At 53.9% G+C, this 27,383-nt stretch overlaps 2 protein-coding genes across 2 annotated transcripts; one reads left to right on the top strand and one right to left on the bottom strand.

The window, feature by feature from the left end:
* Positions 1 to 8,540: 8,540 nt before the first annotated feature.
* Positions 8,541 to 11,583, top strand: LOC126639326 (BPI fold-containing family B member 4-like). The gene is made up of 7 exons (XM_050314028.1): positions 8,541 to 8,559; positions 8,847 to 8,961; positions 9,224 to 9,287; positions 9,888 to 9,948; positions 10,582 to 10,673; positions 10,783 to 10,825; positions 11,530 to 11,583. The coding sequence occupies exons 1-7, from the start codon at positions 8,541 to 8,543 to the stop codon at positions 11,559 to 11,561; spliced, it is 426 nt and encodes a 141-aa protein (XP_050169985.1). The 3' UTR covers positions 11,562 to 11,583.
* A 7,556-nt stretch (positions 11,584 to 19,139) lies between these two features.
* On the bottom strand, positions 19,140 to 26,623 carry CDK5RAP1 (CDK5 regulatory subunit associated protein 1). The gene is made up of 13 exons (XM_050313423.1): positions 26,377 to 26,623; positions 25,739 to 25,842; positions 25,230 to 25,264; positions 24,440 to 24,540; positions 24,110 to 24,320; positions 23,205 to 23,325; positions 22,691 to 22,921; positions 22,348 to 22,445; positions 22,181 to 22,236; positions 21,936 to 22,066; positions 20,935 to 21,084; positions 20,399 to 20,539; positions 19,140 to 20,267 (listed from the first exon to the last, which is right to left on the bottom strand). The coding sequence occupies exons 1-13, from the start codon at positions 26,621 to 26,623 to the stop codon at positions 20,187 to 20,189; spliced, it is 1,707 nt and encodes a 568-aa protein (XP_050169380.1). The 3' UTR covers positions 19,140 to 20,186.
* Between the last annotated feature and the right edge of the window lie 760 nt (positions 26,624 to 27,383).

Below are 27,383 nucleotides of genomic sequence, written 5' to 3'. Positions count from 1 at the left end.
ACGGAGGGGTAGCACAGCGGGGTGAGGAGGCTGCACCTACAACCAAGAAACTGGTGCCTTCAGAGAGCATTTCTGAAGCTCAGCCTGTGACACCAGGGGTGAAACAGCCACTCACAGGGGCGCTGGGTTTGGTGCAGGTGGGTGCCCTTGTGCCCAACTGATGGAGGGCAGAGAGGGGCTTGCTATGCAGCACTGGAACAGATGTAACAAAGCTCCTGCTGAATCTCCCACTCCCTTGGAGCCCTCGTTCCAGCCTCTTGCTGGCAGCAGATCCCACGAGGAGCCTGAGGGCGCTTGTTGCGAAAGGCCCTGTCCAGAACCAGGCAGGGATAACCCGAGCTCACACCTCCTTTGTTTGGAGGCATATTATCCCCTTGTTGTGTAAGATGCACCAGGTTGCCCAAAAAAAAAAGCACATTCGATCTCACAAAGGTGTTAAGTGTGGAGGGCACCTGGACAAAAGGGCCCTTGTAGCCTGGAGTGGCCAGGGAGGTGTCCCAGCAAGCACAGGGACTTTTTGGAGGCTGTGGAAGTATTGTCTGCTGGGAAGGAGCTGGCAGCTGCAGGGTGGGTGGGACAATCCTCAGGAACCACTCTTGGAGGTTCCTCGAGCACTAAAGGAGAGAAAAATCTCCTGGCGCTTTTCCGAAGCCTCCCCATGAGCTTGCTGGAAAGCTAAAAAATTCCCCCTGATGTGGTAAGTTGTGTGTGCCAGCTGGTGTGCGAGTGTCAGCAGGGAGTTCTCTGGAATAAGATGATTTCCCAGCATGGCTCTTTCAGATCAGCACAGCCTCACTGTTACAGCCACAGAATCTTGGGCTCCTTTTCCTTCCCTTTAGCCCTGGGCTCTGGGGTAACGGTGCTGCCTGATGCTGGGTGCCCAGTGACCTTTTGCTCAATGTTTTTCCCTGGTTTACAAATCTTTATTTACAGTGGAATAGATGAAACCCCAAATGCTGCTTTATGCCCTCCATCCACCACCCCAGCTTTGACAATTTAAGCATCTTTCCACTTTTCCTGCAGTAGTGTCACTACATAAGGACCCACAGAAGTGCCCAAACACCAGCATAAGGTCTCACCCTGGCCAGGAGCTGAGCACTCCCATTTTACCCCCAAAATTTATGATATACTCTGGTGAGCCAGAAAAAAACTCCCCTGTGAATAAAACCACTAACAGTAGGAACGCAGGTGAGTAATTCTGGTTTATATTTAGTGACTAGCCTGAAAAATTAGAAAAGAAGGTTGCTAATGAAAACCCTTCTCTGAAAAAAAAACCCATTCATTTGACAAAAAACTTTTGGGAGGTTTTGTGTAGCAATCTCCTTTTGAGGTTCTGGTTATTTTTATCATTATAAGGTTCAAATGTGCCATTTTAATAAGAAAGGATTTATTGCCAACGTGAGTCACTGATATAATTGGAGCCTTAATTTGCACACCTCCCCCCAGGGCAAGGGAGGCTCAGATTGGGCTGTAGGTTATGAGGAACCATTTCATACTGTATTAATGGTGCCACAGTGCCCAGGGGTGGAAAGGAGCCATTGCCCAAGGTGCCCATAAATAGGAATAAGCTGGGGTGGGCAGGAGCTGGCTGGAAACCTCCCTGCAGATGGGTGTCCAGATGTCCCCTCACCTCCCTGTGTGTCCCCAGATCCAGTGGCCCAATGGGGCTCAAACTCATGATGCCATCAGCCCTGGGCATTGCCCTCCTGGAAGGGAATTGTGCATGGAAGGGAAGAGCACAATGCTTTTGAGCAAACCTCCCGCTCCAAACTGAGCCTGGAGCAGGTTTTTTTATGTAATTAAAATTTCAACTGGCCAGACACCTCAAAGGAGAAAGCTTTGTGTGGGGTCTGGTGGCAAGTGGTGTGTCCAGCTCTTACAGGCTTGCCCGGGCAAGAACAATCCTCCAAGGTGCCCTGGGAGAGGTGCTGCTCCAGAATGGATATCCCAGCACTGATGGAAGTGGGGACCTGCTGGGTGGCCTCATAGGAGGTGTACTTGGTGGTGGTGTCCTTCTTGGCACAGGAAGGTGGCAGCCTGCTCAGCATCCTCGGGGAAGGTGGCTTGGACAGCACCTTCCAGGGGCTCACCAGGTAAGGACAGCACCGTCCGGGAGCCTTGCAGGGGAACAACTTCAGTGCTGTTTTGGGGGAGCAGTGGTGGGGCTTCGGTAGATGCTCGGGTCTGGTTTGGGGCCGATGCTTTGAGAGAAACGAGATAAAAAGCTGCCTGGGAATCCTGCAGGTTTGCATCGCAGAAGAACCGCCCAGAGAAGGGCAGAGCAGGCGGCAGCACAGAGGTGTTTGCCCATAGAGGGTGCAAGAGCTGCACGCTGGTGGCTGCTGCCGAACCGACACTCCCGTCCGCAGCCTACACGTTTAACTCTGCTTTGAAGCCCAGCAGAAGCAGAAAAACACGATAAAGCAAAAGAACTGAGCTTCTGACAAAACTGGAAAATAACTAAAACAGGGAAATAACTGAGAAAACTCGGTATCTTTTGCCATTTCTGGTCTAACCGGTCTCTGACTCGCCCGACATTTCCATGGAGGGGAACATCCCAGCAAGGGTCAGGCTGGTCAGCACGGGCTGCCCCAACCTGGTGACAGAAAGGTGTGACACGCTCTTTGGTGGCATCAAAATCAGACTCCTGAGTGGATGAGTGACAGTGGTGTCCTCCTCTGACAACCCCACCCCTACAAATGACAAACAAATGAAGGCACTTCCCTGTTATCCATCTCCATCCCTCCATCCCTGCAGGTGACGGCCACTCACTGGAAGCGTCACGGGGCTGGATGAAGAGCTGGTGGTCTCTGTGAGCCCCTCACACAGGCACAGTGAACGGATGTGCTCTCCCAGAAGTCCCCTGGGACAGTTCTGTCCCATGTGCCACGTACACAGGTCATTTTAGCTGACATGGCGTGGGGTCTCTCAGACGTGAGCACGTGGTGTGTACATCGTAGGAGCCGCTCTGGCTGAGGTTGTTTCTGCTCATTTGAGGAGACTATACACTAGTAGATAAAAGGCAGCAATAAATTTCCCACTGGCTATTTTGGGATGCAAATTACAGTTATCTCATGCAAAATCCAAGCAGAAACGATTCACTTTGCTGCTGCAATTGCCTTGCTCCGGGAGGTCTGTGCTCGGCGCTATTCACAGGGAATTGTTTAACAAGACCCATTTACTTTGCAGCAGGTTGTTTTCATGGTGCTTCTTTATTTTTCCACAGCCTGCTCCCAATTGTGGATAATTTATTGGCAAGTGTCCTGAACAGACTTCTTCCTAATCTGGTAAATCAGAAAAAAAAAAATACATTCTGGGAAGGAATGATGAGTCTGAAAAGCTGCAGTGCAGCTCCCCATGGCATCACTGATGCTCAGAGCAGGAGCACAGTCACTATTCAGGGCTGCTGCATCCACCCATCCAGTGGCTTGGGATTAGTGAGGGATACATACCCTGTCTGCAGCAGCCTGGGAGATCTCAGCTTGTCCCTCCTTCTCAACACGACGTCTGCCCAAGTGCTGGGAGTTCCCAGTGGTGCTCCGTTACAGACTAATGGAGTCTCTCCTCCCTCATGAAAGCCACAGGGTCTCTCTAGCCATCCCCCATGGGGCTCCTGGGCCCCAATCCCAACCCCACTTGTCTGAAGAAGGGCACAGTGCCCAGGGACATACCCAGAGCTGGTGGAGTCCCCGTCAGGGGTGCCATCCCACGTGCCCGGTGCTCCCGTGCCCAGGGGAAGCCCTGCAGAGCCAAATGGGGCTGAGTGTCCTTCTCTGGCTCTGAACATGGGTTCTCACCATCCCACCCTGATTCCTGCAGCTCTGCCTGGTGGTTGACATCACCCTGGGACTTGTCAATGACCAGCTGGGACTTGTCCTGCCCTGCACCATGTGTCACCTCCGCTCCAGCTGCAAGAGGAATGGGACACCCCTCACTCTGCTGCTGCACCTTGGGGGGAAAGACCAAACCCCTCCATTTACCCTGCCCCCAGATCTGCCCTGTGCCAGGAGCAGGGACTCCCAGCAGCTCCCTGTCCGGAGCACAACCTACAAACCAGGGAGGAAAAGGAGCTGCCGGGCAATGAAGGGAGGATTTGCAGCTGAGTCCAACAGGGAAACACTGACACTCCCTTCCTCTCTTCCCAGCACTGGTGCCCCTGGGTTTGCTGGGCAGCATCCAGTACACCAAGTCCAGCCTTCCCCTGGTAATCAGCCAGTTCCTTGAGGTGGACTTGAACGTGGGTCCTGCATTTTCTCCTTCCATCTGTGCACAGGGGGTGGGGTGCACACCACAGGGGGTGGGGTGCTCTCACCACTGTCATGGGAGAGCGCAGCAGGGTTTGGGTTTCATGAAGTTCTGGAGAAGGAAGTGTCACGGGCCTGACCTGGCGAGGCCGTGCATGCAGCCATTTCTCACGTAGGGAATATGAAGTTAACCATAACAGCAAATATTGCAAACATTTTGACCTGTGTTTCCTTGGCTCACAGTCACCACCATGCTCAGGGGATGCTCTGGGGTCTGCAGAGAGGAGAGTGGGGAGAAAGAAACCTCTACCTGGCTGCCCTGGACTGGAACTGGTGCTGTTGGCAGAGCCCATCACCATCCACACCATGGCCAGACCAGCACCTGAGACACTCTTGGCCCCAGTGACTGCCCTCAGGGGGAACTGCAGTGGGGCTGGGTATGGAGGAGGATTTGTTGTTGGGGGTTGTTGTGTGCCAGCACACTACTGCTTTGCTCTGGGTCACTCTGGGAGAGCAAATCAAGAGAGAACCTGTGTGTGTGTGAGCAGCAACAGCTGCTTGAGCCACAGCCCATGCCCTGGCCACAGCCATGGCCATGTTGAGGAGCCACATGGCACTGGGCTGGATGTGCCTGACCCAGAGCATCCCCTGCCCAGGGACATGAGCCCCTGCCCAGCACTCAGGGGCTGCCTGGCTTCACCCTTAGTCCTAGCACATCTGCCCAGGTATGCACAGGGTGTAGGACGGGAGGAGCCCTTGGAGCAGGATGGTAGCGAGCCTGGAGAGCCAGTGGGCACTGCACCCAGCCTCAGGTGAGGGGTTGAGCTGCTAGGCTGGCTGGATGCTGCTGACCACAGCCTGGCACTGCTACACGCAGCACCCGGGGTCAAGCTGGTGCAGGAGTCACACTTCACAGCCAGCAAAGAGGAAACGTCCCCTCTCCATCCTTCCCTGGGCTTTCCTCATTCCTCACCTCGGGTATATAAAAGCCACTGCCAGCAGCTGTGACCGTGGGCAGCTCCACTGTGACATCAAAGGGTCCAGGTAAGTGGCACTGAAGGAGCGTGGCCACCGTGCCGGCTCCATCAGGCAACCTACGGCGCAGTGTAACTCAGCTTGAGAAGCAGGAATTTTAATGATGTTTTCCTTTGATTTCTGTAGCAGCATTTAATCATTTATGAAAATTAATTTTTAAAGCTAGCAGAGCTCTTCCTTGTTAAACTCCACGTTTATTCCTGTTGTTGTTAAGTTTGTGATAATGACTAAGCTGGCAGAAAAGGACTGGGAGTCTTTTTCATGGTCTCGGTGACCAGAATTCAGAGCAATTTTCAGCTTTCCAGACCTCGCCTCAGCTGGTGTAAAATAAGCGTTTATCTGCAGAGCCAGACGTGCCTTTTGCATGTGCAAGATGCTCAGCTCGCTGAAATGTGTGTGACCGAGGAGCAGCATCCCGATAGATATTGTTAATAACCGCAGAGATAGCTGCCTGCCTGGTCACGTATTCTCTCTAAGAACTCCTCTAAGAGCCCTGACATCCATTTTGGCACCCTCTTGCAATGCTGTTCACGTCTCGCAGAGCCCCTCCAACAAATCCCACTGATTTTATTTGACACGATTTTCAATAGAAGCTGCTCGAGCCTCTCTCCTTCTCTCCTGTTCAATAATCGTGGCTACAGGAGCTGTGCATCATTACGTGCTGATCAAAGGGAAAATGTAAAAGACAGTCGAGTGAATTAAAGTCTAATTTAATTGTGCCGAGAACTGTCATAGAGGGATTTTTTTAAAAGTATCTGGAAGAGATAAAGAAGTTGTTCAGTCTGACCTAAATAATGTTATTTCTCAATGCTGAACCTCTGCCATCTGCACCTGGCACGTTGTTTTCCTCAGGAGGGACAAGGCGGGGTTTCCATCTGGGACAGGGGCTGTGAAGGAGCTCCTGGAGCTGGAACCCAGGGCAGTGCTGCAGCAGGAGCCTCTTCTCCTTTCTTTTCAAACACCTTTCCGTGCATAAACAAACACTGCCCAGCCTGCATTGTCACCCTGAGAGGCAGAGTTTGGGCAGGAACAGGAGGTCCTTGAAGGTGCGCTGTTCTTTTGGCTCGGGGCAGATCAAACACAGGGAAAACGGGCTCTTTTCACTGCCTGAGTGAAGCAAGATGAGAAAAACAAACAATGTGACCACAGGAAAGTGAGTCTGATTCTGGCTGTGCTTTGGGCTGTAATAACTCAGGGTGCTCTTCACGGTGGGCAGAAGGACACGGCTGAGACGCTCGTCATTTTTTATCCGGCCGTGCCCCTCCGAGAGTTCCGCTTTCAGGGCCATTTCGGAGCGGTTGAAAGCCATCCATCTCTCTCAGCACAAGGTCATCCTCCCTCATCTCCATCCCTCTTCCTCTCTTAAGATGGCATTTTCACTTCCCTGTGGAATCAGGCACCCAGCTCTGCAGTGTTGGAGCCCAGACGTCGATGGCTCTGGAGCAGTGTGGCACTGGGCTCCAGCTACTACCTGATAAACAGCAGTGGTTCAACCTTCCTGGTTGGGAAGAAGGTGCTGCAGGCCTGGGCTGATCCCCTGGGGACTGGGGGATGGTTTCTGGAAGCTGTATGTCCAGTGGGAACCTCCCCCATCACCCCAGGGCAGTGCACGTGAAGGATGGGGAGCTGTACCTGTACTCAGGCTGCCTGTACCCATGTGCTGGAACTGCTGTGTGGGCTGATGTGGGTCTTTCCACAGGTGCCAGGTCAGGACATGCCACCCTTCTGGTGTCTCATCCTTCTCGGGGGCCTCCTGCCCCCCTCCCAGGGCCTCCTCAACCTGCTGAACCCAAAGCAAGCCATAGGTGGTGAGTTCAGATATTTTCTGTGTTTCCAGGGAAGGGTCATGGCCCAGTCTTGTGCCATTCTGGGCTCACAGTGTGTCCCTCTGATCATCAGGGAGCTGCCTCCTGGCAGGCTCATCTCTGTGGGGAACTCTGCTCAGGGATGCTCAGGGGTCCCTGTGAGATCCCACCAGCAGAGCAACCTAACGTGGCCAATCCAACCTTCCTTGTCAAAGGAATCTTCCCAGTGCTGCAAGTCTGATTAGTAACTGGGACTCCCTTGGTGCAGGTCTGCTTGGCACTGGTCTCACTGGTGGAAAAAGCGGATTGCTTGGCACAGGTGCTCTTGGTGAAGGTGGACTGCTTGGCACCGGCCTCCTGGGCAAGGCAAGTCCAAGTGGAGCAGAAAGCGGAGGTCCCCTTGAAGCAGCAAATGAACCCAGCAGATCTGGGGTCCTTGGCACAGGCCTCCTAGGTGAGGAAGGTCTGCTTGGCATGGGAGTGCTTGGGAGAGGAAGGTTGCTGGGCAGGGATGGCCAGGACAGTAACAGAGTTCTGACTGTTGCAGGAGGACAACCTGGCAGCGGTGGTCTGCTTGGCACAGGCATCCTTGGTGGAGAAGGACTTGGCAAAGGCATTCTTGGTGGGGAAGGCCTTGGCAATGGTCTCCTCAACAATGGTCTCCTGGGCAATGGCCTCCTTGGCAATAACAGCCTTCTTGGAGATAAAGGTCTGCTTGGCACAGGGCTGCTTGGGAAAGGAGGTCTCCCAGGCAATGGAAGTCTACTTGGTCTCAGTGGTCTTCTGGGTGAAGCAGGAGGACTTCTGGGTGGTGGAAACTCTCAGAAGATGTCACTCTATGCCTGGTGAGTCGGAAGCCTTTGTGGGGCTCACTATAGGGTGACCAGTAGTGTCCAGGGGATCAGACTCTCCCTGTCATACAAACCATCAGTCCTGGGCTCGCAGCTCACATGAGGATCTGTGACAGGGGAAATTCCAACCAGAAATGGGAAATGTCTTCCCCATGGGCAGTCTGGGAGGTCAGGGAATCTCCACCCTTGGAGGTGGTTGAGACCCAGCAGGACACAGCTCTGAGAAACCTGACCCTGCTTTGAGATTGGCTTTTCTTGGACGAGGGATTTGGTCCTTCCCCACCTTCACTTTTACCTGGGAATATCCAAATGGATAACAGCTCAGACAGTGAGCAGGAAGAGATGGGACTGTAGGGTCTGCTCCTGCTGATCCTGCCATCTCAAGGTGGGTTTGATTCTGTGTTGACCCCCAGGTTGAAGGTGCTGAACCTCGAGAACGCCCGAGTGTCATGGAGGGTCCTTCATGGGAGTGAACTGGTGCTGAACCTGTACTCGAAGCTGGTGCTCCGCTTTCCAGGGTAAGCAGGGCTGGAGATCGAGGCCATGGGGGCCTGAGGGCACTGGGGAGGGTGGGACACTCCCTGGCACTGGAGAAACACCCCCAAATGCTGAGCAAATCTGCAGGTGAGGAAAGCTCTGGACTGCACTGCTGCCTCTCCCTGCAGCCATTTCTGGCTGTCCTTACTCCAAAGGTGCTATCTGCCACCCCTGGAAGTGCTCAAAAACCCCGTGGGTGTGGCACTAGAAGACGTGTTTAGTGGTGAACACGGTGGTGGTGCCGGGTTGACTAAAGTCCTGTCCCAGCCCAGCCTGTGCTTGCAGCTCCATCTGCTTCTCTTTCCCTCACAACCCTCCACGCTGCTTCCCTTTTTTTCCCAGGATTTTTAACTTTCTGAGTGGATCCTCGGTAGAAACGAACATCACGTCGCACATCGCCGTGACCCAGGACACCCCCGGGGACCTCAAGCTGGTGGTTAAGGATTGCAACAACCTGCTCGGCGGCTCCAGCATCAACCTGCGGAAGGGGTGAGTGTGTGGGTGAGCTCCTGCGAGTTTGCACTGGGGCAGAACTTCCCAGAACAACCAGACTACGGGATCCAGATAACCAAGTCCTGAGCATCTGTAGTTCCTGCTGAAGCCTGGGGGAGCTGTGGGCTCGCGGCATCTTTTAACGCAAGAGGAGAGAAGACGAGGGGGGCTCCTCCACAGCTGCTGTTTTGTCCTGATGTCAAGTCCTAGGTTTTGACAACTTCCCTGGTAATTTTTGGTGTGTCCTTTCCCTCCCCAGCCTCCTCACCAACCTGGTGAGCAGAATGCTGAACTCTACTCTCAAGTCCCTTGTCCCTGCACTGGTGAGTGTCCGAATGTTCTTTGCTGTGAAGATGCATTTCAGCTGCAATCAGTGCTCCTGCCAGAACTCTCTGGAAGATTTACATACATGCACACAGAGGATCACAGAATGTCTTGGGTTGGAAAGGACCTTAAACATCAGTTATTCCAACCCCCCTCCCATGGTCAGGGACGATATATATCCACAATATACATACAATATATATTTATGCCTGCAGCCCATAAGTGAATTCCACAAAATTCCTTGATATTCCTTACAGTCAGAATTTACTTGTCAGGAGTAATTTCAATTCCATCATGCAATGTTATGGGATAATTTGTACTCAGCTGCTCCCCTGGCAGGGGGGGATGAGCAGAAGCAACAGCCCCGCTTAGAGCAAAGGGGCCTGTTAGAGAATCTCTTATCCTGTTCAGTAGAACCTGTGCTGTTTTAAGAAGAGGGCTGAACAAAGTCATATGGCTCTTTCTCCATGGAGGAACTGTGCTCTAGGAGCCGATTGTTCCAACCTGATTTAAGTCTGTGAAACTCAAGCCGTGCTGGGGGATGTGCTGCTGCACCCACAGTGTTCTCACCAAGGCTGTGCCACTCTTTGCTGTTGCAGCTCTGCCCGTTAGTCAACTTCTGGGTCCGCATCATCAACATTAATTTACAATTCCTCAACCGTAAGTCATTAAATTTTCTTTTCTGTATTGAGTGACACTTGGGTTTTGTGTGTCCAGTCACCTCCATGGGCAGCAGGAGTCCCGAGGAGAGCTGAAGCCATGGGAGCAGGAGTTTCTCTGCATGGAGCAGGAGCAGCTTTGCTCCGCCAGCAAAGCCACTGTGGGTGGCACAGTCCTGGCTCACCACCACTGCCAAACACCACAGTCCTGCTCTTCTCATGGGTGTTTGTCTAACCAGGGACAGGCTGAAGCTGCCACCAAGAGGTGGCTCTGCCAGGACCCCCTGCTGCAGCCCTGCAGAACCGGTGGGGTTTTCCCTCCCAGCATCTGTTCATGTCAAATCTCACACAGACATGATTGCTGCTTCACTGCAAGCAGAGCTGTCCCCATTTTACCCCCAGCGTTCCCCTTGTGGTGGGACCTGCATCTGGGAGTTCCTGGGCAGCAGCTTTCATGGGAACCTTAGAACCCCGGGAGTTCTGAGATCCACAGGAAGGACGAGGGGTTTTACTCCGTGATGGGCAGGACGATTTTCTCCCATCCTCTGCCAGACGCTGCGTGCAGAGGGCGCTGGCAGGCTCTGGGACCCACAGCCAGCTCTGCCCAGCCCTGACGGCCTCTCCCTGTCCCCAGGCGTCGTCTCCTTCGGGCTCCTGGGGAAAATCTACTCTGCGCTCTCCAAACTGCCCGTGACATCCGAGCATTTCGTGGAGCTGGATCTGCAGGTACGGCCCTGTCCCATCTCATGTCCCATCCCGTGTCCCATCCCACGTCCCTGAGCTGCTGCCCTCCCTCCACATTCACACACTCTTAACACCTCCTTGTTCTTTGCAGGATTCCCCATTCCCAAGCACCTTCATCGACTGGCTCCTCCAGAGTGAGTCTGTCTCCAGTGTCACTTTGGGCATCCCCACTGGTGTCCGTGAGCCAGAACAGGCCAGCTGAAAGGGGAACACCATCTTGGGTGGTGGCCAAGAGTGGGAAGGGGGGGTCCTCAAGGTTCTGGGCTGCAGACAGAGCTGCTGGGTGCTGGAGCATCTCAGAAGAGTCCCACAGAGCAATTGTACCCCACACAGCACAGAGGTGCTGGGGGTGGTTGGAGTGCCTGGTCCTCAGAGACATCCCCCAGCTCAGGTGTGAGCAGCTTTGCCATTGTGCAGCAGTGGCTGCAGCACAGAAAGTCTGTGCGCTCCTACTTATGCCCTGCACAGCCCCAGAAAAGTCACTTCACCTCTTATAAAAGGATTTAATAATATTTGCTTAATAGGAGTGAATAATGGTCCTCAGGATGCTGCGAGGATTAATTAATATTTGCAGAGGTGATTGGAAGAGCTTTCAGCTTCATATGCATGGAAAGTTAATATATAGGGGAGGGAAGGAAGAGTTGGAAGCCGTCCCAGCCTCTCCAGAGCCATATTCCTCAGGGCACTAAATCATCTCTGCCCATAAAGCTGAGTCCTCTCGGGCCACTGGCACGTCGGGCACTGCCAGGCCTGGCCCAGCAGTGGGGTCTGCCAGGGGGCTGGGGGGCTGGGGGGGCCTGGAGGAGGGAGTGCACTGACCTGGGTGTCTCTCCCCCAGCCGCAGGTGTCAATCCCGGGAGCAATCCATAGCTGCAGGCTGGAAGTACGTGGGGTAAGGAGGATTTGCTGCCTGGGGACCTGGCTCAGAGCTCTGCTGCCAGTTCTGCCAGCGCTGGTGCCTGGGCTGGGTGGGATGAGTCCTGACCCTGCTGCCTGGTAGCAGGAGGTGACAGGGACAGCACAGGGCTCTCTAAAAAACCTCATCTCTCCAGGTGCCTCCACAGGCGATTCCTGAGGAGGAGGAGGGAAGGGAGGAAGATGACTTGATGCGTGGAGAATAGACATGAAAATGGAGAAAACCCACCAAGAAAACACATTTTCTTCTGCTCTACTTCTCAGACTTAGGTGTCTTTTTACAGCCCAGGTTTATCTGTGCCAGTGGTCAGCCGTGTCAGTGGTTAGCTGTGTCGGTGGTTAGCCATGCTGATGACACTGTGACTACACAGGCAGGAGCCCCAGGTCTTGCCTCTGTGCTCTCCTGGTTCTCACGGCCACAAGCCACTTGTTATGGCACTCACTGATGAAGGGAACACCTTCACCCCCTGTTTCTTTCTCACGCCAGTTTGGGTCAGGTAGTGGCTCAGCACAGAGGGGATATTCCAGGTGCTGGATGCAGACACCTGGGCTGAAGGCAGGAGTTTGGTCCCCTCACAGCCACCCCTCAGGAATTTCAGGAGTTTGCACCAACTGCACCAAACCCCTGAGAAGGGAAGGGAGAAAAGGGACGAACCCGAACCCAAAAGCTGTAAACGCTTTGTCTTTGCTCTCCTTCTGCTCCTTGATTAGCTTACCATTTCAAAAGGGAATTTTGCTGTTTCCAGTGATTTCAAGAGGCAAAAAGGCCCCCGGTCTAATCCAGGAGCACACTCAGCCGATTTGTTCCCAAACAGCGACGCTTTGAACTGATCAGAGCGAACGCTATCCTGCCTTGTAATCTCCGAGTGGGTTTGGATGTGCTGCATTGTGGGTGAGGTGGATTTGAGGCTGATTCACACCCTTCTGTTACTCCTTACAATAAAAAGGGTTTTTCTTCATCTGCATTCAGCACGTGACTTGGTTCCTTTCCAAACTGCCAAAGCATTTTTGCATTTGTAAGGGTTTTGTTATTTATCTCTCCCATCAGCTACAGGAGTAACTCACATGCGAGGAATATTGAATAGGTGAGTCTGCTGGGAAGGTGGGGAATCACAAGCGGCTCCAGCCCCAGAGCCAGGTCTGAGTCAAGCCCAAGCCCTACCCAGGCTGCTGGAGCCCCCCTTCTCACAGCCTAAAGTACCTACAGAAATGTGGTCAATGTGGGAAATAAATATTCCCCTCATTTGTATTTATGCAGATTTATTCTGCCCCTGTCCCTGAGCTGCTCATTCTTTCAGTGCCTGTTCCTGCTTCCCGGCCTGTTGCCAGAGAGCTGGGAGCTGTTTGACATGAACAAACACATCCCTGGTGCCCCATCGATGCAGGTCCCTGCCTGGCTGGGGCTGGGACCCCCAGGACCCCTGGGTGAGCAGGCAGCAGTAGCCTGCAAGCTCTCAGGCACAGGAGCTCACCCCCAGCTGCAGTGGCATCAAACCTCATCCTGGGGCTGGCTGTGCCACAGCCCCAGAGCAGAATGGCTGCATGGAGAGAGCTGCTGGGGCTGGGGCCAGATTCCTGAGCTCTGCAGCTTCTGGATCCTCTGGCACAGCACCATGTGTGACCAGCCACTTCCCAGTGCCTACACTGGCCCTTCTGGGCATCCCTGGTGGGCAGCACCAACACCCTTCTCTGCCTCTGCCCATCATGGTCCTGCCCAGGCCTCCAGGGCCCCACCCCATGGGGAGTCCTGATGCTGTTGGCTGTGAGTTTGCACCTCCCTGGTATCTCATTCCCATGGCCAGGGCTCCTGCTCCAGCTAAAAGTTCCTCTAAAAACCCTGGAGGTTCCCTCCACTCTTTTCCCAAGGTGATGGGGTGACTGAGGTGTCACTGGGACCTCAGCCCAGCCTCTCCTGCTGCTCCCCACTCCCTTTACCTCACCATGGCAGCCTGTGAGCAAGAGATACCCCAAGCAGCCCCATGTCAGCCCTGCCCTGCCAGATAATCACAGAGGTGGCAATGCTATTGAGATGTGGTCATCAGGAGGTGTGGTCATCAGGAGATGTGACTGAGCTGCACTGGGTGCATCCCCCCTGCCTTTCATTCTGGTTGCAGTAACACCAACACGACACGGTGGGGGCTCCAGGAAATGGATCTTGATGCCAATGAGCTGCATGTGCTCGGAGCACAAAGATGAAGAGCAGATTCTGGGTGCCCTTGGATGGCTGTGAGGGGGAGGACAGGAGGGGTGGCAGTGCCTTGGCCCAAGCTATTGAATCCATAACGCCTCGTTGGGCACCTTTGGTTTCCAGTTCCTAAGGAAACAGAAGGAGGAGGATGAAGGAACTGTGCCAGCTCCCATCCCAGGCTCACTGGCTGTGAATGATTGCAAAGAGAGGTGTAAATGTTCCCTCAGTAACCTTAGAGACAAAAGGCCAAACTCCAAACCCTTCCAGGTGCTGCAGTGCCATTGGGCTGGATCCCAATGTCACGGAGTGAGGGATGAGCAGCCATCAGTCATCATGAGACCTGCAGAGCCAGTGGCAGCACCCACATCGGTCTGACCCACCAGTATTAATAAAAAATGGTGCCACAGGAGATGTCCCTGTTGCTGGCACCTCCTGGCCCCAGTGTGCCGGGACAGGTGACTCTGGAACACCCCAGATCTCTGCAAGTCCTGGCTGCAAGGGCACAGATGTTTTTATTCTGGAGCTGGGGGCACCTGGAGGTTCCTTTAAACCCCACGAAGTCCTCCTGCAGTGGCTGGGATATTTGGAAGGGCTGGTGGAAGGGACATTGCAGGCACCTGTGGCAGAGCCCTGTGGCTGGAGCCTGGCTCGGGGCTGGTGGTGCCTGTCCAAGCACAGCTCTGAGTGGTGCCAGCTGTCCTGCCCAGAGCACCCCAAGCTGTGTTTGCCCACAGGGATCACTTTGCAGCAGCCACCCCGAGCTCCCTGCTGCTGGTTGCACAACAGAACAACAACCTGAGGGTTGGGGCCACCAGCCAGGGTTTGCCTTGGCCCAGGTCGGTGCAGAACCAAAGCCCTGAAGGCAAACAGTGGCTTTGGCTGTGCCTGTGGCTCCGCTTTTCTCTGTTGTCAGCTGCTTTGGTGACAGAGAGCTCTCAGCCCCAGCTCAGCTCACTGCTGGAAGGACACAGGATTGGCCGGTCTGAGTCTATTCCAAGCTTCTCCACCCAACAGGGGAAGAAAGGAGCCCTGGGAAGATGGAGGAGCCATCCCCAGGCAGGGCAGATGCCAGGCAAGGGGCAGGGTCTGGGCAGGACGAGCACTGAGGATGTCACCAGCTGTGGGAGTTTTGTCTCCCAAGTCCCAGGGCACCTGTCCACTGTCTGGAGCATCCTGGGTGCTGTTAGTGTTGCCACTGCTTCTGCCATGCTGAGCATGGCATGGGGATAAAGCTTTCCTGCCAACAGTGAAAGGGCTTTTCACCACAGTTTTGATAAGAAATTATGGGATGAATCTTTTTATTTATGAAACATCAGAACATTTCCCTTTTTTCGAGAGCAACTGCTTTATGCAAATGCCTCCTGTTTGGTTCTCATAGCTTCAACCAAGACCTCCTACTATTCTTTTTTTAAACTTCCTGTAATTAAATAAAAAAGGAAGAAACAGATTAAAAGACACTAAATAACCCAAAAGAGAATGAAGCATCTTGTTTAGCCTCAAAATCCTGTATTAGCCTGATCAAAAGTGAATCTTGTCTCCATTCCCGTGCTCCAGACATCCCCCTCGCTGCCCTCATGGATGCAGGAAGGGGAGGAGGACAGTCCTGTCTGGCTGTTCATTTTTACAGCAGTGCATTGAATATTAATCACCCTCAGCCCTGTGCTGGAGGCTCTGCTGCAGATCACTGGTCCTGCAGCCTCTCTGTAATTCCCACATGTGAGACACGTGGGATCCCTGCACTGACCTGGCTGTGCAGGCACCAGACACACCCCCCAGCAGTGTCCCTGAGCACCCTGACAGCTCTACTGAACATGTCACTGTGCATCAGGCTGTTGTCATCCCTGGGTTTGCTCTCAAGGAACTGGGCACTCTCAAGGAATTGGGCACCTTTCTCCTCCTCGTTAATGTGAGAAAATAAACGTAGGGAAACAAGGTTGGTTCCTGCATTAATTCTCTCCCCACGAGGCCAACCTGGCTCTGCATCCCTGCCCCATGCAAGCAGCTCCTGGGAATGAAGCCCAAGGAACAAATGTCCCTGGTCTTACTGAGACTTGAGTGAGATTTGGGTGCCTTCGGCACTGATGGGCTTTGCTCCTGACACCGTTGAAGGCACAATGAGAAAAGCCCCACACACAAAGGTGCTCACCAGGCTGTCCACCCTGCTTGTCCCCACGCTGGCAGCCCTGCCTGTCCCCAGACTGGCAGCCCTGCCTGTGCCTGTGCTGGCAGCTCTGCCTTCTCCATGTTCCTGGTGGCAATGGCAGCTCCCCCAGCCCAGCTGCCCAGGAAGGTGGCTCTGACCCAGCAGAAACAGGGAAATAATGTGAAATAATTCCCTTCTACATTTCCCAGCGGAAGTTCTGCTCATGGGGAAGACCCCCTGCCAGACACACAAAGCATGGAAAGCAGTCCTCTGTTTTTCACAGATACAGCTGTCCAAAGGAATTGCAGCACCTTCACCTCACAGGAGGCATATTAATTACTCTATTGACTCGTGCTCTTGAGAGCCTCAGGCATGTCAGAGCTCAGCCTGGGATCAGAGGGATGCAGAGAGACAGGAAGGGAGTGAGTGGTGCTCCCTGACAGCCCCAGTGCAGCCTGGCCACAGCCCAACTCACCCAGCAGTCACTGGGCCATTCCACGCTGTCCCTGACCAGCATCAGACCATCTTCACATCTCTGATCTGTGCCTGACTGTTAAATAACTCAGCAGCAGGGGAAAAAATACTTGAAAAAATATCTGGAAGATATAGAGCCATTAATGAAAAACATCAGAAAATAGATATCAAGTAATGACACCATGATGAGAGCTTATTAATAGGAAAGGCTAAAGATAAAACTAATTTAAACCTGATGAGACAAGACATCTCATCTTCAGGAGAACGAGAAGTCAATAGTTGCCTGTCAGTAAAGGAAATAAATAGCTCACAAGGGAGGAGGGAAAGCTGCAGGACTCCTAGGCCCTAGAGAGTAGCAGAGCCTGTGACAGACTGTGAGATACCCTCTGAATTTACAAACTGCCACTCACCACCAGTGCCTCTGTCATTGCCATGCAGGTCACAGCCCCGCAGTGCTCCAGGAAGGCGCAGGGACATGGGGAGAGTCTGGGGACAGACGACAATGCCACCCTGGGGGGGCTGCAGGGCAGCTTGGGGCTGCTCTAGGGGTGCACCAGGCAGTGGCAATGGAGGGCCTGATGCATTTCCAGCACAGCACAGAGTTTGCTGTTGGCTGCAGAGGAACCTGTAGGAGCAGCTGTACCTGTCCCGCTGGAACACAACCACTGCCAGTTCCAGAGTGGAGTGAACTAAAGATAGATCTGGTGCTAGAAGAGGAAAACATTTCTGAAAGCTCTTTATGTTGCATTAAATCCCTAAGTGCCAAGAACTGGCTTCAGAAATGGTGATGAAAAGGCACTGAAGGAAACCTCTCCGGATCCCCAACCCACAGCAGTCATGGTGCAGTGAGGAGGAGAAGGCCTGGGGGAACGGGCTGGCAGGCACAGGGAGCCTATCTGCTGAAGTGAAAACCCATGAGAGAAGGGGAGGAGAGCACTTCCCCTGGCACAGCCTGGCAGGCTGCTGGCATGGCTGTCACCTGCCACTGCCTCAGCAGAGCAAGGCTCTGGCCGACTTAAAGCAAACTGTGCTTGCCAAGGCTGCCATCGGGGAAATCACCCATCCTTCCCTCCACCGTCACCATGACATGCAGAGGGAAATCAGATTGCAGAGCTCTGGGGGTTCTGGGGAAGGACGTGACACACCCCGGCCAGCTCTGACGCTGGGAAAAGCCCAGTGCTCTGCCCAGGCTGCTTCAAGAGCCTTGGAGAAAGGAACAAGGTTGGGCAGGGGCGTGTAGGCAACGATGGGCATCGATTTTGAGACTGTCCTCGGGCCAGTAAATGCCCGTGATGAGCAGCGAAGACTGGCTGCGAGTGCCTGCTGCAGTCCGTGCCTCTGCTCCCCCACTACGAACAGATTCATTCTCTGAGGGGCTCCAGGGAACAAATAAGCTCTTGTTCTCCCTGACAGCGACCTTTCTGCCAGGTGAAGCTATTTGTGTGTGAGGGGGATGTCCAGCCTTGCCTACACACCCTGCCAGCATAAAGGAAAGCACAGGCCGTGTGTTACGAAATCGCGGTGTCAGGAGATGCCTCGGGGCACGGCTGCCTGGAAAGTAAATGTCATCCCACCACTTCAGGTCTGTGCTGGGAAACCTGATCCGCCAAATGCCTCGGTAGGTGTTTGCCCATGGGTGTAACCAGGGCACGACTGGCTGGGAGGGCAACACTTGCACCTGCAGAAGGCACAGGTGAACATCAGCGTGGGAAATGTGAGGTCCGGGGGAGTTCAGGGCTCTCGTCCCTTGGGAACAGAAACGTGCAAGAATGAGCACGAGGTGCGAGCTCAGCTTTCCCAACAGCCAGATTCGGGGAGCAAATCTGACAAGAGACACAGAAACTGCATCCCACCTCCAGCCCTCAAGAAAAACAACACATGCCTGCTTTCAGGCAGTGCCAAAGAACTGACTCAGTCTCCAAGGTCACCGTAAGCACTTCCTAATGGATGCTTTGCTGCCTTAAAACCTCAGTCTTCATTCCCGAGGCCTATAAAAACTAAAAAGGCAAAGCAAATGGTGAGTGCTACGGCTCCCTGGGGAGGCCGCGAACTGAGCATTATCACCTCCTCATCAAAATGTAAAACCCAGCTCTCCTCCTCATTAGTCTCCCGCTCTTAAAATAATGATTGTAAAACGACCCGCAGATGGCCTCATAGCAGGATGGAGGGGGGAGGGCACACCGAGGTCTGAATTTCCCACTTGGAAGAGGTGCTCCTGGGGAGAAGGTCAAAATGAGCAGGGAAAGGTGAATGTCAGGACCACGGTCCCAAAATGCCTGCAAAATATGAGCTGAAGAGCTGCCAAAGGGCAGTCAAACTGGGCCACTACCCGGCGGGGTTAATTAGCCACACAAATGTTGGCCTCAGCACGGGTCACTTCTGAGGGGTGATGCTTATACATCCTGCTGCTCCCTTTGGGATTTCAACCAAAACTCCTGCCTCGCCCTGAAAAACCTCTGTGCCAAAGGTTCACCCTCACTGGGCAGCAGAGGCACAGGCCCTGGTTTGTGAACTTGGGCAGAAGACACTTTCCCGTGTGCCTGTCAGCACCTCAGAGCCCACAGGGACTGTGCTGACTGTGCAGATTCACTTCTAGGAGAAGGGACTCAGCACTGAGATAATAAGCAAAATGTATTTGTTTCTTGAAATCTAATGAATATTCAGTGAGCCATGCTGTTTTCAAAGAGATACAATTATAGCCCAGAAAGAGCTGAGCAGGAGAGAAGGCTTTCGAGCAAAACCCTTTCATGTTTATTTAAAAATTCTGCAAATTCATGTAAGACTGCTCTGTTACCAGCTGTTCCTTCAAAACTGGTCACTGGATAGAGCCTTTCACAAGATTTTTTCCTAATGACATGATTATCTGTATGAAAAGGGGTGATCCTTTCTCACGTATCAGTTTACTCATGAGTGCAGGTCACAGGTCCTTGTTTGAATTTTGCAGAGCAGGCTGGAATGTGACACAGTGCAGCTGGGGTCAGCTGCAGGCTGATGAAAACAAGGAGCTGTCAGATGCACTTAAAGAACTTACTGGCTATTTAAATCGGTACAACCACTTCTTTAGTGAGCAAAGGGATGTTTGGATTACAAAGCTGCACCCCAAGTTTTAAGAGGCCAGAAGATGACCCTTGGCTGGCAGCCAGCTCTTCCCATGCCATCCCCCAGGCCTGGAGACAAGGAGAACCTCTGTAGCCGAGATCCAGTCTTCCCCAGAGGGCAAGGCTGCATTCCCTCAGCCTCAGACACATCAGATTCACTGGTGCACGCTAAACACCATTTTACATTCCATATTCCAGCATGGCATTCCACCACACGAGCATGGTGCGGGTTTTTGCCTCCCCTTTCCAAGCATTTTGCCAATACTGGAGCTGTATTTTTCAGGCACTACCAGCTTTTGCAGCTCCTATATTCAGCCCAGCTTGTAGGAAGGACCTGCTCTGCACATGCATCTCTCAGGCTGGGCTGTGTTAGAAGATGTGGTTGCAGTCAGAGGACTGACCTGCAGCACTGTGAGGTCAAGCCTCAGAGCAAGTCAAAACACACAGTCTCACAGTAATTGTGCTTGGCAAGTTCACACACACCTTCCACCCCTTTGGCCTACGAACTCGCACGCATCTATGAGGGGTAGGTTGTAGCCAAAGCAGAAATATGTATGTTATTATTTCACAAATATATTTTAATATACATATACATCTCCCTGTTTTCTACCACATCTCCACCTGACAACACTCCCTGGAGAAAATGTGCTGCTTCCATGCACGGGCAGCAGGGACCCTCAGCGACAGGCAGCAGCACGGGACAGGGTCGTCCGGCAGAGCGCAACTCCCCTCAGGGTCTGCGAGCTGGCAGAGGTCACCTGAAAGAAACAGCACAGGTCCTCAGGCATGGGAAGGTTGGGGAGGATCCACTCTAATTTTAGGTTCTTCTGGCAGAAGCTGCTCTAGAGAACAGCACTGTGCAAGGAAAGCAGCACTGCAGGCAGGTCACCTTCACCACCACGTAGTCCCCCGGCCGGGCTCTGCCCGGAGCCCCGCAGTCCGCAGCGTCCTCCAGCTCAGCATCGGGGAAGATCACCTTGATGTTGCCGTCGTTCCTCCCACACAGCTCCGAGGCAGAGCGCTTGCTGGGCTGGAAGGAGGACAGGGAACATTACCTGCATGGCAATCGCTCCGATTCACTGCTGGGCTTTATTGCCTCAGGAATTAATTGAGCGCTATTGACGGTGTTAAACCCACATTCCACGCCGTTAAGCAACACCTGGAACAGAGCCCTCTGGCCAGAGCTCCTGGGTGACACTCACACACTAATTCTGTGCTTGGCCAGAGACACATCCCTAACCGATCCCATCCTTTGTGCTCAGCTCAGTGCTCTGGAAAAATCAAGCTGTCTGCTTAAGGGTGAAGAAACAGCCTTGGGAGTCCTGGGATTACGTGGGGAAAGTGAGAATGGAGGGCAGAAGTGGTGACTGCTCTGCACAGGGCCAGCAAGAGGGGAAGGACCACCACTTGGTTGCAGGCACTCACCCCCTCCACCAGCACCAGCTGGTCCTGCCCCACCAGCGCCACGTTGGCCGTGGCAGCCTCCTCTCTGAAGGTGGTGATGAGCTCCTCCAGCCGCCGCCTCTTCACGGCCGCGGGCACATCGTCCTGCAGCCGGTGATACGCCCGGGTCTTCTGCAAACACACGAAGCCAGTGCGGCCCCTCAACACCCATCCTGAGCTCAGAGCTTTGGCTGACCCCAGCCAGCTCTGCTGCTCTTCCACCAGCGGCTTCCCACGTGTGTATGTTTGTATTCACAAATGAATTATTCCAGGTGCTCAGCACCAGCTGCATCCTTGAGTCCCTCGTGTCTTTCTGCTCCACCTTGTAGGCAGAAGGTTTGACGTAGGGCACTGAGTATCAGTGGCTGGGAAACAGTTTTGCAGCTCCTGTGTGGGATGTGCCCACGCCTGTCTGCCCACAAGGACAGGCAATGGATTCTTCTAGTTCTGGGCCCATGTGCTGAAACGTGATCTATATTCTTTTGCTTCCTTATGTTTCCCAACCTCCTGTCCTCTTCCCACCAGCATCATACACTCTAGAGAGCATTCTAATGGGGACTTATCTACTATACACTCTTCTCATGGAAATACCTTCTGACTCAACTGACAGTCCCTATAGCTGGGCTACAGCCCAGCTTCATCAGCACAGTCCTCACGAGCAAATAATGCACCAGCAGCTGAGTTTGCAGACAGAGCTGCTTCCTTGCAATCACTCTGGAGCATCTGCAGAGCCAGGTCACCAAGCAGTAACCAACCCTGACACTCCACAGAGGAGCTGGAAGCCTCCCAGGCACAACAAAAGCCCTTGCAGAACCACACATCCTACAAGTCCTGCCTGTGAGAAAAAAAATCTACCAATATACCAAGTCTTTGGGTATGATTTTCAACAGCTTTTAAAAACTGTGTTATTGTGAGAAATAGCACTGAGTAGTTAGGTGAGATGCCCAGAGATAACAGCCTTCTCCACCAGGTCCTGCTCTCACCTGTCTCATGCTGTAGGCAAACAGGAAGCCAACATTGTAGCGGACTTCCCTCAGCAAGGACACGGTCTGCTGGTGATCTTCCTCTGTCTCCCCACAGAACCCAGCGATGAAATCGCTGCTTAAGCTCACTCCTGAAAGAGACACAGCTGTACACTTCCCTCATGGAAGAGGGGAATGCTTCACTCAGGAAAGGACAGCGAGATACAGCTGTGCTGAGTTCAGATGACACCAAAGGGAACGCCCACCTGGGATGGAGTCACGCACGTGGTGCACCAGATCTAAATACGCTTCTCTTGTGTATCTGCAATGAACAGCACATGGATTCGCTCACTGGAAACCCACAAATTGGTGAGGAGAAACCAGCACCCCAAATCAGAGGGCAGGGCCCAGGGCTCCCCTCGGGGTGACCCACCCTCGCCGCATGGCCTCCAGCACTCGTGTGCTCCCACTCTGGGCTGGGAGGTGCAGCTGTTTGCAGATGTTGTGTCGCTCCTGGATGACCTGCAGGACCTGTGGTAAGTGACCAGGAGATGTCACAGACAGCTCAACTCTACCAGGGTCCCAAGAGTGCCTGGGTAAAAGCCAGCAAACTGCAAACCTGCAAGCTTTAGCCCCAGCATCCCTGTCCCAGGAGCTGCTGTTCCCAGGCTGGGATTCCACATCCCCTTTGGGAAGACAGCACAGCCCACATCTCACAGTTCAGAGCTTGCCTCCCTGCCTGCAAGCAGAGGTCCAGGTGTTTATTTTACACTTGCCTCATCAGGAAAATCCTTGGGGTGTGGAGAGGTGAAACGGATCCTCATTTCTGGATCAATCCTAGAGACCTGGTCCAGCAGGTGTGCAAAGCGCAAACCTCCCTGTTTGGCTTTGTAGATTGTGCTAAAGCCACGGCTGAGGCCTGGGGCAGCTGCAGACTGGAACTGCACCTCAGACAGGTCTCTGTAGCTGTTGACATTCTGACCCAAGAGGGTCACTTCTTTTACTCCCTACAAAATAAACAAGAGGAAAAGAAATAGCCCAGGCAGGATGGACAAGCTGCAAGGGCTGTCATGGTTTTACTCAAAGGAGTTTCCAAGGGAAGCCCCCCTTTCCCTGTCTGTCATGGAGTATTACAACAAGAATGAAAAAACCAGTGGTGGAACCCCAGGGTAACCTCACCTCTGCTGGCAAAGGCAGTGACACTGGTTAAATGTATCACTGAAAACACTGCCACCAAGAACCACCCTTCCTCCCACGGTTTGGGACAGGGGGGAGGAGGCTCTGCCTCACCTGATCCGAGAGCATCCTCACTTCCTGCAGGATGGATGCGATGGGGCGGCTCCTTTCCCGGCCTCGGGTGAAGGGCACGATGCAATAGGTGCACATGTTGTCACAGCCCCGCATGATGGACCTGCCCGGAGGGAAAGCACAGGTCACACCACTGTGACTGCTCTGCAAGAACCATCCATGCTGCATCCTGCCCTGCTTTGTGCCCAGCACTGCTGCCTCCAGCCAGCTCTGCACACAGACCAGCTCTGGGCACAACTCCCACACTCTCCTCCACCCACCCTGCTTTTGGCTTGCCCTGAGCTAACAGCATCCTGATTTTTCATGCACATTCCCAAGAAAGTTGGAAAGAACAAGGCCCAGACTTCCACTGCAGCCTGGTAGTGATCAAAGGTCCTTCTGCATCCCACTGTCCTGCAGAGAGCAATGCTGTCCTTCCGTATGCCACGGCCACACAGAGCACAGTGTGGTTTCATGTTTAGGAGTTTTATTATCAAAACTAAACAAAGAGAAATAAAATCAACAGAAGTTACAATGTGTGGAGGATTAGAAGAATAAATAGCATAACCTAGGGCAGGGCATGACAGAAAGCAGGGGATGAGAGATGCACAGACATCAGTGGGACAGAAATCACTCAGTGCAGCATCAGGCTGAGACACTCAGCATTCCCAAAGGTGAGGGTGAGAAGTCCATGACAGCCAGAGCTCGGGGCAGGCTCTCCAGGACTCAGCCACACAGTGAAGCAGCAGCAAACACACACTCTGGTAAATTCATGCCTCTGGGCTGCCGGGAGCAAGTGCGGCAAGGCACTGCATCTCCTGGGCAGCTGCTGTCACCGGCACGTCTGCTCTGCACAGCAGATTTCCAAACCGGAGCCACAGAAACGAGCCCTGGGAAAAGGTACTCACACAAACGCTGTCGTGCCACCTGCACTAGTCTGGACAGGCAGAATGTCTGCATAAGTCTCATCTAGGGACAGCAGGACATTGGCAGCTTGCTGGCCAGACTGCGCCACGGCCAGCAGCCGGGGCAGGTCGCGATAGGCGTCAGGGCCTGCCACGACATCGACCAGCTTCTCCCTGTGCAGAATCTCCTCCTTGAGCCTCTCAGCCATGCATCCTGCAGCCAAAGGAGAAGGGTCCTCATGAGGCAGTGCCCACCCCGTTACACCCCCTTCCAGCAGCCCTTCCCAGCTGCTTTCCCCCCAGAGGGGAGCAGTGGCTGCAGCATGGTGGTACCCAGGATCCCGATGCGCAGGGGGACACGAGCCTGCTGCCGCCGGGCCTTCAGCGCCTTGAGGTGCTGCAGACGGTTCCAGATGGCCTGCTCTGCCTTCTCCCTGGGGAGCCAGGAAAACTGGCTCTTCCAGCTGCTGCACTTTAACAGTGCCCCAGCCTGAAGCGCCTTCTGAGGAGAATTCAGCTAAAGGGAGGGAATCATCCACCTGACGGACCCGATGGCAAGCCATTTGTGGTGTGGGGATTATGTCTTAACTTGATCTTATCTATTATCACTTTACTTGCTTGGAAGCATCTACACTGCAGAAACAACAGGCTAAGCTCTTGGGGAGAAAAAGTACTGTAGGCACAGTACGAGCTACACTGCAAGTGAAAATGAGCAATGACAATTCAGGATCCTCCCCATTCCAAAAAAGCAAGCAAAGTTCCCTTTGTATTTATATCAAATTCTCACACTTCTGAAGTACAGACCCTGTACTAGACACCCACTTCAAGAGAAAACAGAATACGAAAAAATAAAATCATTAAAGCACTGACTGTGCAGGTCTCTCACTGCTCATGGCACATACACAGAGCTTGCACTAGCCAAACAACTTCTCACTACACAGAAAAGCAATTCCTAGCACAAATAATGTCGTAAATCATGGCATTAGCCAGCTCTACCCTCAGCTAAACAGTCACTTTCACACCTGCACACTCCTTTCCTCACACATCACATTTATTGCTTTGGTTTTCAAATGGAAATTCCTTAAAAACTGTCCAAAACCAGGAGTGACAAAAGGTTCCTTACCTCACGGAACAGGTGACAAGGAGAACCACATCTGCCTAAATTGAAAGTAACAAAAAGGCAAGAATTCATAAAAGCCAAATGATAAGTTTCTCATGCCCTGCCTGGGTAACCTGAAGAGGCAGACTACAAAACTCATTTAAGTCAGGGAAAAAGACCTGCCTGAGCACACAGCGGGTTTCAACAAACAGAGGTGCAAGAAAGTAAGAGAAGAGAAGTACAGTCCTTCACTAAACGACAGAAGTAAACTCAAAGATGAGTCAGAAGGACCCTGCTGTGTCCAATCCTTCTCCAACTGAGAGCGAGCCCAGCAGTTTAAAGAAAAAAGACAACCCACAGCTCTCCACCACACTTGTTAGGTAGTTTCCTCCACTCTGCAGAACTCAGACTGCAAAGATCACAACATCCCGCAGGACTGCACTCCAGAGGAAGCTGGGACTTGCAGGCACAGCCAGGGTGTGAGGCCCCCAAAAGCCCTGTGCTCCAGGAGAGCTGCCAAGGTGCTGCCTCACCTCATCCAGCTCCTTCGTCCTGGCATAGCCACTCCTCTGCAGGATGGCCCAGGCGATCTCCGTGTCGCTCACGTTCATCTGGCAGCCGTAGGTCTCCAGGTAAACTGCAACACAGGCAGGAACCTGCTCAGCTCCCATCCACAGCCTGTTCTGTGGCCTCCTCTATAGGAAGAAGCCTTCAATCCCACACTGGAGTCAGGGAAGCAGCTGCCTTCACCTGCAGCCCACAAAGGATAACCAAAACACACACTCTGGGAAGCCCGTGTGTTCAGAGTATGGCTCTGCAGCGTGACAGGTCTGGGCCGTGGGCTGCAGCTACTGTGTCTTTACTGAGATACAATTCTTAGTGCAATGAAAACCGTCCCCTCCCCAGGGCACCACAGCCAGGGCTCTGACAGCCCCACTGACAGCCCAGCCCAGCCCAGGAACCCCCTCCCTGCCCAGCTCCGTGATGGGGACACACACACAGAGCCTGCTCCCTGCCCAGATCCGTGACGGGGGAGACACACCAGTGTGGAGACAAGGACTAAATTCCTTCTAGTGCCGAAACCCTCTCAGGGCCCCCAGAGCTCCCAAACAACCCGCTTCCCCCGGCCTGGCCGACCCCGCGAGCCCCGCAGACCCGCGGACCCACAGACCTTTCGCGGCCCCGGGGGCAGAGCTCGCCTCGGGAGGCGGCCCCGGCTCCTTCCCGGCCGCCGCCCTCAGGAAGTGCCGCAGGTCGGGCCCCGCGGGCAGCGCGGCCCTGCGCCCCTCCGGCCGCTGTCCCGGCCCGCAGCGCGCTCTGCGGGCGGCCCCGGTGAAGGGCCCGGCCCCAGTGCGGGGCCCGGCCCCGGGCAGGAGCAGCAGCCCCGCCGCCCGCAGCGCTCGGGCCCCGGGCAGCATGGCCGCGGCTGGGGGGGCGCTTTGGGGGACGGACCGGCCGGCCGGGCACGGGGCGGCCCCGCCGTGCGCCAGCAAAGCGGCCCGGTCGCCGCCCCCTGCCCCTCGGTGCCGCGTTCCGCCCCGCCGCCGTTCCGGCCTCCCTTCCCCTGCTACCACGGAATGACGGAATGGATGAGGTCGGGAAAGGTCATCGAGATGATCTGAGATAATCGTCCAGTCCAACCTGTGATGGAACACCACCATGTGGCACTGAGTGCTGCGTCCAGTCTTTTCTTAAGCACTCCCGAGTCAATGACCACCACCTCCACGGCAGCCCATTCCAATATCTAATCACCCTTTCTGCAAAGGAATTCTTCCCCATGTCCAACCTAAACCTCCCCTGGTGCAGCTTAAGACTAGGTCTTCTCATCCTATTGCTGCTTGACTGGGAGAAAGGGTCGACCCCCACCTGGCTACGACCTCCTTTCAGGGAGTTGTAGAGAGTGAGGAAGTCTCCCCTGAGCCTCCTTTTCTCCCGGTTAAACCCCCCCAGTTGCCTCAGCTGCTCCTCACAGGACCTGTGCTCCAGACCCTTCCCCAGCTTCCCTTCTCTGGACATGCTCCAGCCCCTCCATGTCCTTGAAATCAGGGGCCCAGAACTGGACATGGAATTTTTTCCAGGTGTGACCTCACCAGTGCCCAGTACAGGGGGACAATCACTGCCCTGCTCCTGCTGGCCACACTATTCCTGATGCAAGCCAAGATGCCACTGGCCTTCTTG

The sequence above is a fragment of the Myiozetetes cayanensis genome, unplaced genomic scaffold (genome assembly GCF_022539395.1).
Source record: "Myiozetetes cayanensis isolate MyiCay16 unplaced genomic scaffold, myiCay2020 scf19, whole genome shotgun sequence".
NCBI classification, from domain to species: domain Eukaryota; kingdom Metazoa; phylum Chordata; class Aves; order Passeriformes; family Tyrannidae; genus Myiozetetes; species Myiozetetes cayanensis.
The sequence above is the reverse complement of the archived record's forward strand: the minus strand, read 5'-3'. Positions and strand labels throughout refer to the sequence as shown.